Genomic DNA, 9,435 nt, shown 5'->3' with positions numbered 1-9,435 from the left:
GAACAAGAACAGCAGCTACTTCGTGGAGTGGATCCCCAACAACGTGAAGACGGCCGTGTGCGACATCCCGCCCCGCGGCCTGAAGATGTCGGCCACCTTCATCGGCAACAGCACGGCCATCCAGGAGCTGTTCAAGCGCATCTCGGAGCAGTTCACGGCCATGTTCCGGCGCAAGGCCTTCCTGCACTGGTACACGGGCGAGGGCATGGACGAGATGGAGTTCACCGAGGCCGAGAGCAACATGAACGACCTGGTGTCCGAGTACCAGCAGTACCAGGACGCCACGGCCGAGGAGGAGGGCGAGTTCGAGGAGGAGGCGGAGGAGGAGGTGGCCTAGAGCCGCCGGAGCCAGAAGGCCGAGGCCGTGGGAACTCTTTATTCACTCACAGCCCGCTCTGATAGTCTGTCTCACTGTGTGTGTGTTCTTTCCTGTCTTGACATCACGCGCTGTACAGCCACCACCATTAAAGCGTTTTCATAGTGTCCGGCTGCGCCTCTCCAGTTCCTTCTGATAGGCCTTGCGGGTGCTGTTGCCGAAGGTCAGTGCGTAGTTGTCCTGCATGGCTGTGAGGGGCAACGCTGCTGCTGAGCCCCTGGGCTCACCGCACGCGTAGGGCACACGCGGGGCTGCTGCAGGGGCCAGGGGCCTGTGAACATGCAGGCTGGGGAGCCGGGGGGCGCCTCCCAGAGGTGGGCCCAGCCTGTGCACGGGAAACCCCCCAGGAGGCCAGCGTGGTCTGGAGGCACTTGGCCTCTTGGCTTTTAGTCAGGGCTGTCAGTGAGCCCCTTGTGCACTGGGGGAAGCAGGGGCACTGAGGGAACTTTGGGTCATTTGGGGTCGTCCTGTCCCAAGGGAACCTTGCCTGAGGTTAGGCCTGGCTAAGAGGGCCCAGCCCCTGGCCCCGCCCCACAGTGGCCTGTCGCCGTGACATCTTCCAAGAGGCACTCACAGGGTATGAAGCCCATGTAGAAGGGTATCAGGCCCTGGCTTCTGTAGATGGTGTTGCTGGGCCAGTGTGTGCTGGGCAGCCTCTCACCCAGGGCACAGATGGGATTTCTGAGCAGAAACTGGGAAAACAGGCAGGTCAGTGCTGCCATGTCCTGCCTCCCGAGCTGGAAACCATGGAGCAGAATGTCCTGGCGGTGTAAGGCTGGCATTTTGGGAAGTGAGTGGCTCAGGGGTGTGTCCTCCCCACGGCACTCCAGACCTGGGAGCCAAGACCTAGTCAGAAGGACATGGCTTGGGGGTAGCGGGGAGCGCAAGGGATAGCCTCTGGGCTAGGCAGAGCTTCCCCCAGGGAAACCAGAGGGTGGAGACAGCCTTGCTCACCCAGGGGTGGTGTCCACACACCTGGCTCTTGTCGAACTCGTCCATAGCCTGTGTGACCCCATCGCGATAATTCATCCCCATCACCCAGGCAAACCGAGGGACAAAGCCTGCATAACCTGGGGAAGGAGGAGGTCAGTGTCCCCTGCAGGTCCCTACTTGCCCTGGGGGTGTCAGGGCAGTCTGTGCAGTCTCCTCCCCCTTCCTAAAGAGGAATGGGCCCTCAGAGTGCCCACCTTGGGAAGGGCCCAGGGGCAGCCTCCTCACTTGCTCTCCCCTGGGCCCTCGGGGCCTTGGTGGGGAGGGCACACACCTGAGATGGCCTTGCGCTGGATCAGCTTGGGGTGGCCCAGCTGCGGCAGCCTGTGGAACCTGCCCACGTCGAGTGTCTCCTGCCAGTGGGCGAGGGGTGGGGACTCGTCCCTCCTGCAGTGGTACAGCTGAAATGGGGAGGCGCAGGTCACTGCCCAGCCCCTGCCAGGTCTGGCTGGGGTGGGGCCTGGTGCCCGTGTTCCTGGGGTGTCCCTCAGTTACCTGGTATTGCCCGGGAGCCTCGCAGGCAGGGGCGGTGCTCTTCCAGGCCTCTTCCCCTAATGCCAGCCGCAGCCCCGGGTGTCCAAGGTCCCTGGAGTCCCCCTTCCTGCCCGGAGGGCAGGGGGCGTAAGGGGGATAGGGCATGAAGCCTGCAGGCAGTGGGACTTGCCTGGATACATTCTCACCCCCCAGGGACCCCTGGGCATCCGCCTCCTGGGGTGGGAACCGGCCCAGCATCTCAAAGTTCTTGTAGGGCTTCAGACCTGTGTGGACAGGGCAGCTTTGAGCCACAGCAGGCAGGAGGGCATCCTGGGGTGTGGCAGGGCCGAGGTGCAGGGGTGCAGGCGGCTTACCAGTGTAGTGGGGTATGTAGGGCTCGATCAGGTCACGGCAGGGCACAAACGGTGGCTTGGGCTTGCTGAAGTCCTCGATGAACTTGGGCTTGGCCACGGGGGCCAGCACGGAGCAGGGGCTCTTCTGCACGCTGGGGTCTGTGAGCAGCTGCGCCGTGGTGCGCCCGTAGGTGTCCCCCACCCGGTAGCGCAGCTGCGGGTAGAAGCCGGCATAGCTGCAGAGGCGAGAGGGCGAGGCCGGGCCCCACCAGCAGGTGTGGACCTGGCCTGCGGGCCGCAGACGAGAGCCTCCACACGCCTGCAGAGCGCGGTCACGGCAGCCCCGCCATCGGGCTCCTGGGGCTCGAGTGGGCAGCTCAGGCCAAGCACCGAGAACAGGCCTGGCCAGTGGGAAGGGAGCTGCGTCGTCCTCCCCGCTGTCCGCCAGCCATTTTCCAGCAAGGGGTGGAAAGATGAGAGAATGGGGAGCTCTGCCCCCAAGAGCATTGCAGGGAGGAGACAGGCTGGGCCTTGGGCTGAGGCACAGGGGAGCTGGCAGGATACGGGGAGGGTGTGGGAGGACGCTGCTGGTCGGGGAGGTTCAGGCCTGTGGGAAAGTGGCGTGGGTGCTACGGCTGAGCCCTGAGGAATGGCCTGTGTGACAGCAAGGGGTGTGCGCTGTTTTCTTTTTAAAACTTGCCTGGTGGCACAGTGCAGGGGGCACGGGCTCAGTCCCTGGTCTGGGAAGATTCCACGTGCCACGAAGCAACCCACAACCACTGAGCCTGCCCGCTGCAGCTCCTGAAGCCTGTGCACCTAGAGCCTCTGCTCCGCCAGACAGCACTGCGCTGAGCAGCCAGGCACTGCCGTGGAGAGGGGCCTCTGCTCGCCACGGCCAGGGGGAGCCCCTGCACAGAGCCCCAGCATGGCCAGAAATAACAAATACTAACACATATATATATAAAATAAAGTCTATCAAAAAGACCCTGCTCAAGTGAATACAGGTCAGTCCACGAGCTGAGCGAGGCTGAGCCTGAAGGGCAGGGCCTCTTCAGTGTCACCAGAGTTGGTTCTGTTCTCACTGGCCTTTTTTTGCATGTGGTCTGAGTGTGTGTCAGTGTGCATGCTGCGTCAGTGAGGAGGCCCATTTCTGTTTGTTTTTGGTCTTGCTGTGGGGCAGGCAGGATCCTAGTTCCCCAACCAGGGATCGAACCTGTGCCCCCTGCAGCGGAAGCTCGGTCTTAACGGCTGGACCCCCAGAGAACTCCCCGTTTCTGTTTTTGACGTGGGGACACCTAGCAAGGCGGCCTGAAGGCCATGCCCATCAGTTCACTCTGGGAGCTCATGTCCTCTTTATTTTTTAATTTATTTTTTCATGTTTTGGGGGCACAAGGCATGCAAGGTCTTAGTTTCTGGGCCAGGGATTGAATCCTTGCTCCCTGCGGTGGAAGCAGAGTCTCTAACCCCAGACCGCCAGGGCTGGCCCAGCTCAGCTCTTCGTTAAAGCAGGACACACTCTGGAGGGACAGGCCAGCACCCCCAGCTGTCATGCCGACCCCAGCCTCTGCTCTCCGCAGACGTGCGCCCACCTGGCACGGCTGCACCGGCAGGGCGGGCCGGCCAGGCCCCCGCAAACCTGCCCCAGCCCTCCTGACTGGCCTGCAGCCTCACCCCGCTCCCCGGGCACCCCGGTTCCCAGCTCCCGCCCAAGAGCCCCCTGCTCCGGCCTCAGCTTCCTGGAGACCCAGCTCTGGGATCCCCTCAGGGCCCTGGCCGTGCTGCGCCACCCCCCCGGGACCCAGGCCCGGCCCAGGCCTGTGGCGCTTACCCAGGGATGTAGTGAGGTTCTGGCGAGAAGAGGTTGTGCTTCTGAGGGGCTGTCATCGCGCCTCAGTTCTGTGGGGCTGCCTCCAGCCCCACGCCTGTGCCTGCCACCATCCAGAGAGGAGCCCTGTTGCCTGGCAACCATTGTGAGGAGGCCTGACTGCTGAGCTGCCCTGCCCGCACCGGTGAGCACTCCCCCCTCAAGGTGGGGCCACAGGCTGGGGCTGTCACACTGGGGACGTAGCACTTGGAGAATAGGAGCCCCAATGGCAGCCCAGGCAGCCCCGCTGGGCAGTGAGGGGCAGGCCTGGGCCAGGATGCTCACAACCCGCAGGAGGCCAGGGGCCCAGTGAAAAGCAGCCCCTCGGGGTGAGGCTAACTGAGCCCCCACCCTGAGCCCCCTCCTCAGACACGAGGCGCTGGCCACTCTGGAGGCACCGCCGTGAGGTTCAGCAAGTGACCTCCTGAGCCAGGGAGCCGCCGGGACTCGGTCCTTGGGGGACTTTGCCCTGGAGCCAGCACTGCTAAACCAAGTCAAGTCTGGTTCTTTGTGACCCCAGGAACTGTAGCCCACAGGCTCCTCTGTCCATGGGATTTTCCAGGCAAGAAGACTGGAAAGGGTTGTCATTTCCTTCTCCAAGGGGTCTTCCCGACCCAGGGATGGAACCCACGTCTCCTGATCTGTCACTATTTTCCATTTAAAACAAATCCTGATTTTGGGGGGGCGGGGGTGTAGGGAGGACTTTCTAAGCAAACAATGAAGAAAGGTGGCATAAAGGGGACAGTTAGCAGGTTCAAGCACACGTCAAAAAACAGTATAATCAGTACCAAGAGACAGGTGACAGAGTGCGGGAAGCGTCTCCAGCGAGTGTTGCGTGCAGATGTGGTATCAGTAGAAACAAGCTCCCAAAGCAAACCCATGAGAAGTTAACACCCAACAGAAAAGCACGTGAAACGTGCCCACAGTGAGGACAGAGCCTCAGTTAAACGAGTGAGGGCTCTGGCGGCCTGACACTCCTCACCAGCACAGAGACCACCTCTCCCGTGGGGACACCGGCGGCCGGGCTCTGCCCCGCGGCTCCCACTCGGTCCCGAGGAGACGCAGGGAACAGGTGTGCGCGTCACCCACCGTGGCAGGGTTCGTCCCGGGGAACCCGAGCTGCTCCCCAGGGAGCGACCCTGGAGCAGGCGGGGAGCCCCTCGCCCTGATTAAAGGTGTGTTTCCTCAAGCGAGTCGCTACCGACAGGAGCGCCAGGCAGGCCTGGAGGCGCCCGATGGGAGGGCCTGGGAGAGGGAGAAACAGGCGTGTGTGGGGGACTGGGGGACAGGACATCCTTGGCTGTGCTGCCCGGGTGAGGCCAAGGCCGGGGCCAGGGCCGGTCAGCTGGTCGGCTCTGGAAGGCGCTGCGGGGGCCTGGCGCCCACCCGGCCTCATCGTGGCTTCGTGTTTCAGCCTCAGCAGCCCCGTCCAGGCTCTGCGCCCCCCCAAGGACAGTGTCCCCCAGCCTCACCTGAGCTGCCAGGCCTGCCTCCCCCTTCCCTGGGGAGTCCCCTCTGCCCTCCCCTGTGTCTCCTTCGGCTGGCCCTGCAGGCTCAGCAGCCCACAGCCCCTGCCCCCTTCTCTACCCTCTGCCAGGGCCTCAGTCCTTCCCAAGCACTACTAGAGTGGGCCCTAGGGCCTCGGGAGACCCAAAAGTCCAGGAGATCGGAAGGGTTGGAACAAGAAAGTGGAGGAAGGAGAAAGGTCAGCGGAGTTGAGAGTCACAGGGGCCTGCTGGGGGCAGCTGATCCCAGGGCAACCCACATCGCTGGTCAGGGGAGAGGCCACTTTAGGGCTGGACAGTGCTTCCCAGGGAGTCCCTGGCAACGGGGGACCCATGTCCAGTCAGTGAGGTCACAGAGCCCTGTGATGTCCCTAGGGGAGGGGAGCCAGAGACCCTGATAATGAATTTTGACCAGAAGGCGGTGAAATTCCTGGCAAATTTTCACATCAATGGAGGCAGACACTGGACCCATGGCTCCCTGAAGCAGAAGCCACCTGTGACTTCCCAGTAACTGCCCGCACGGTGGGCTGGCTGGGGGGCAGTGGCCTGGCTGGCCCTCAGGCTGCGTGGATGGTGGCTGCTCGTGTCTCTCGCAGGCTCAATGCTGCTGTGCTGTTGTCGGGCCTGGAACTAGGGCTGGGGGCCACCTGGGAGGAGATGTGGCCCCCAGCAGTGCAGGAGCTCCAGGTGGGGCTCAGGACACAAACCAGCCCCCTCCAGGAGCCCCTCACTCGGAACCTGAGGGGGCTGTGTGAGTGAGGGCTCGGGCTCCCCAGCCCCGGGCTGGTCAGGGCAGCAGGCGGGGCGGTGGGGGCCGCTGGGAGGACCCAGGCCCAGGGCTTGTCCCGCCAGTGCTGGAGCAACGCCCGCCCATCGTGACCGACCTGCATGTTCCCGGCCCCACCAAGTATCAGGTGCCAGATGCGTCGCTGCGAGAGTCCTCCCCACACCCCCACTTCAGCATCGGCCGCAGGCACCCCACCCATGGTGCGTGCCCCTCCCCACACCCCCTCACCTGGAGAGGGACCCTGGCCACAGGCACCCCTGTGACCCTGTGCCCACTGCAGAAGGCGGAGGCCGCAGGGCGTGGCAGACTGTGTGGTTCCAGAGTGAAAGCCCCTTCACCCAGAAAACTGACTTCAACCGAGAGCAGAAGGTGGGGCCAGCCTGCAGGTCCTGGGCGGGGTGGGCCCCCCGAGGGGCAGGCCCCACCTTCAGATCTCCCCACAGTGGCCATCGCCTGCCGACTACCAGCTGCCCAGCCCACCTGCCTGCCCAGCCTTCAGCTTCAGGGCCCGCCCTGCCTCCAGGCCGCCTGAGGCCCGAGCCCGCCAGGGGGTGCTGCAGGGCGGGCGCGCAGGGCCCCGGGCCCAGCCCCTCCTGCAGGCCCCTCCGCCCACAGGGGACGAGACGGGGCCTGGCCCCAGCACCTACAACATCCTTCCGGGCTGCCGTCTGAAGGGCCCGTGCCCACCCGCCTTCTCCATGGGCCGCTCGCCCCTGCTGGCCTCCTGGGTGGGCTCCTGTAAGGTGGGGGGAGGCGGGGGGCGGGAGGGGTGGACCTGGGCGGCACAGGTGGGCACAGTGACTGCACCGCCTCCCCTCTGCAGCCTGCACCCCAGGCCCGGCCGCCTACGACGTGGAGGACTGCTACAGCTCACGGTTCCCCTCGGCACCCGGGGTGGCTATCCAAGGCGTGCGGAGGCCCAAGCGCCACAACACTGGCCCCTTCTGTGCGCTCTAGAGCCTGCGGGGTGCACCCGGCCTGCCGGGTCAGCACATGAAACCCTGCCCCCCGGGGGCCTTGCTGGGCCTCCCTCTGGAACTCAGTGCCCCCCACCCCCGGCCTGGCCTTCTGACTCTCTGGGCACGTCTGATCCACCCTCCTGACCAGCCAACCCCTCTGAGCTGTGGACGAGGAGGGCCCACCCTCTTGCTATATACCGAGGTGCTGTTGGTTCGTCCGAGTTGTGTGTGCTTGGAGACCGCTGGCCCTTCCTGAGCCGTCCTGCAGAGTGGCCCACGGCTGACCTGCTGCGTCTGCTGTCCCCTGGCCAGGTCCCCTTCTCTTTCCCTTCAGTGGTCTCTTCTCTAGAGTGGCTGGTGTGGCAGCCTGAGCCTGCCTGGCCTGGGGCAGGGTGGGACGGGGCCCTGTGGGCCATGCGGATGCCCCCACCTAGCTGTGCCAGCCAGTGGAGGGGTCCAGCTGCTGGACTCCCTGAGGGTTGGGCCGCTTGCCGAGCTGAGGAGCCAACTGTTGGGGTGGGGGTGGGAGTCAGCTGCCATCCTGAGGTGGGGTCAGCCTGCTCCCCAGCCAGGTAAGGCCCAGAGGACCTGCTCGTTAGGGCCTGGCTCCACTTCTCCTTGCAGCTGCCCAAAGACCCTGTGAGCTCAGCTAGGGTCGTGCAGGCCAGGCTGCAGCCAACAGATGCCCTGGGCTTCACCGTGAGGCCCTGCCCCACCCACAGCAGCGGTCTGGTACGGGCTGTGCATCGCCATCGCCCCGCCCTCCTGCCCAGGGGTCAGCCCCAAGACTGCCTCCCTGCAGGGGCCTCCTGCAGCTTGCGGTGGCTCCTGTCACCGCACCAGTTCCTCCAGAGGCCCTCCCCGTGTCCCCCAAGCCCTTGGCTAGACCCCCTCCTCTGTCTCTTCTGTCCAAGCTCAACCCTTTCCACAGGTACCACGATAGCTACTCCCACGGTGCTGGCATCACCGCATTTCCACAGGGAAGCCAAGAACAAGGGAGTATGAGTGCCATGCACCCGGGACCTCCTCCAGGGTCGAGGAGCTGTGGGTCAAGCCTCGGCACCCTGGGAATCAGAACAGTGGGACTGCAGGCTTTGACACTGGGCCCTGGGCTGACCAGCGGGCCAGAGGGCAACAGAGACAGAGCTGTGGAGCTCTGGCCTTCAGAGTCTGGCCCAAGGTCAGGGCACTAGGAGCCCTGCTCACAGGGGCACCACCAGCAACTCCTAGGACTCCAAGCTAGGAGTGGGACCAGCAGGAAGGATGGAGCAATGCCCCAGCTGGGCTGAGGAGGGCGCGCTTCTGGGAGAAGGCTCTCAAGGATGAGCCTGAGTTTGCTGGGCAGCAGGGAGGGAATTTCTGGCAGAGCAAACCTTGGAAGCAAAGGCACATGGAAATGGAGCAGATGTTACACTTGGTGTGGCCAAGCTTGGGAGGGCCTAAGGCTGGTGGGACGGAAGGAGGGGGCTGGAGAGATCGAGAAGCTGCAGAGGGCTGTGTGCGAGTCTAGGGGCTTGCACGCTTAGGCTTAGTAAGGGAGCCTGCAGAGGGTGCAGAGCAGGCAGTGTCTCCCGCCCTGTGTGGCCTTCTTGTGTTGCAAGGTGGGCTGTGGAGTGGGGCTGGACCTCAGCCTTGAGGGCCTGGCCCTTTGGGTTAGGCAGGGGGTTAGATGCTCAAGGGAATGAGAGGACAGCTGTCTTTGTCACACTGTCACTGCGTGCCCAGGTCTCTGCTAGGCACTTTACGTTGAGGCACTTCCCATTAGTTTGGTCTTTGCGACAGTTCTGTGGCGCGGGCTTCATCAGTTTGGACAGGGAGAAGCCAAGTTGCAGGATGAGAGGGTCCTGCAGCTGGTGGGCGCTAAGGTCAGCAAAAGGATTTTTCATGATTATTAAAACACAGATCCTGGGAGCCGCAAAGACACGGCACAACCAAATAAATATTAAAAAAAAAATAAAAGGCACTTCTACTGCAGGGGGGTGCGGGTTTAACTCCACGGAGCGCGGCCAAAAATTTCTTAAGTAAAACGCACCCGGCTAAAGCATCAGTTCTGAATCTCCTGAAGCAGGCCAACCCGTCGGTGGCAACGGCCCCCGGTGTTCCAGCCCAGCTCCGGTGCCTGCTTCC

At 63.6% G+C, this 9,435-nt stretch overlaps 4 protein-coding genes across 4 annotated transcripts in view; 3 read left to right on the top strand and 1 right to left on the bottom strand.

Annotated features, from left to right (window-relative positions):
• Nucleotide 1: 1 nt before the first annotated feature.
• LOC104988904 (tubulin beta chain) lies at nucleotides 2-485 on the top strand (the record flags this gene model as incomplete). The annotated part of the gene is made up of 1 exon (XM_010840390.1): nucleotides 2-485. A coding segment is annotated over one exon (336 nt), but the record flags the coding sequence as incomplete, so codon positions are not given.
• FAM166A (family with sequence similarity 166, member A) lies at nucleotides 476-4,077 on the bottom strand. Its single transcript, XM_010840350.1, has 7 exons — nucleotides 4,022-4,077; nucleotides 2,215-2,429; nucleotides 1,862-2,124; nucleotides 1,641-1,767; nucleotides 1,352-1,446; nucleotides 951-1,068; nucleotides 476-564 (listed from the first exon to the last, which is right to left on the bottom strand). The coding sequence occupies exons 1-7, from the start codon at nucleotides 4,075-4,077 to the stop codon at nucleotides 476-478; spliced, it is 963 nt and encodes a 320-aa protein (XP_010838652.1).
• A 1,885-nt stretch (nucleotides 4,078-5,962) lies between these two features.
• On the top strand, nucleotides 5,963-7,306 carry LOC104988897 (chromosome unknown open reading frame, human C9orf173). Its single transcript, XM_010840377.1, has 6 exons — nucleotides 5,963-6,069; nucleotides 6,159-6,313; nucleotides 6,415-6,549; nucleotides 6,630-6,718; nucleotides 6,793-7,087; nucleotides 7,173-7,306. Exons 1-6 carry the CDS (start codon nucleotides 5,963-5,965, stop codon nucleotides 7,304-7,306), a joined length of 915 nt encoding a protein of 304 aa, XP_010838679.1.
• A 416-nt stretch (nucleotides 7,307-7,722) lies between these two features.
• NELFB (negative elongation factor complex member B) overlaps nucleotides 7,723-9,435 on the top strand; it is a 9,608-nt gene continuing 7,895 nt past the window's right edge. The window contains exons 1-3 of the mRNA XM_010840364.1: nucleotides 7,723-7,824; nucleotides 7,933-8,040; nucleotides 8,223-8,262. Coding sequence (XP_010838666.1) covers nucleotides 7,723-7,824; nucleotides 7,933-8,040; nucleotides 8,223-8,262 — 250 coding nt within the window. The remainder of the gene's footprint in view (nucleotides 7,825-7,932; nucleotides 8,041-8,222; nucleotides 8,263-9,435) is intronic.

The sequence above is a fragment of the Bison bison genome, unplaced genomic scaffold (assembly GCF_000754665.1).
Source record: "Bison bison bison isolate TAMUID 2011002044 unplaced genomic scaffold, Bison_UMD1.0 scf7180017846615, whole genome shotgun sequence".
In the NCBI taxonomy this organism is placed as follows: Eukaryota; Metazoa; Chordata; class Mammalia; order Artiodactyla; family Bovidae; genus Bison; species Bison bison.
Note: the sequence above shows the minus strand (reverse complement) of the source record. Positions and strands in the feature narration are given on the sequence as shown.

What these genes read in the sequence shown, in the direction of transcription:
- FAM166A (XM_010840350.1), bottom strand. Translation starts at nt 4,077, where the DNA reads ATGACAGCCCCTCAGAAGCACAACCTCTTCTCGCCAGAACCTCACTAC. An exon ending in CCAGCGCAAGGCCATCTCAG is followed by an intron (nt 1,447 to 1,640) that starts GTGTGTGCCCTC and finishes CTCCTTCCCCAG; the next exon opens with GTTATGCAGGCTTTGTCCCT. An exon ending in CTACATGGGCTTCATACCCT is followed by an intron (nt 565 to 950) that starts GTGAGTGCCTCT and finishes TGCCCCTCACAG; the next exon opens with CCATGCAGGACAACTACGCA.
- LOC104988897 (XM_010840377.1), top strand. Translation starts at nt 5,963, where the DNA reads ATGAATTTTGACCAGAAGGCGGTGAAATTCCTGGCAAATTTTCACATC. An exon ending in CCGCAGGCACCCCACCCATG is followed by an intron (nt 6,550 to 6,629) that starts GTGCGTGCCCCT and finishes TGCCCACTGCAG; the next exon opens with AAGGCGGAGGCCGCAGGGCG. An exon ending in ACTTCAACCGAGAGCAGAAG is followed by an intron (nt 6,719 to 6,792) that starts GTGGGGCCAGCC and finishes ATCTCCCCACAG; the next exon opens with TGGCCATCGCCTGCCGACTA.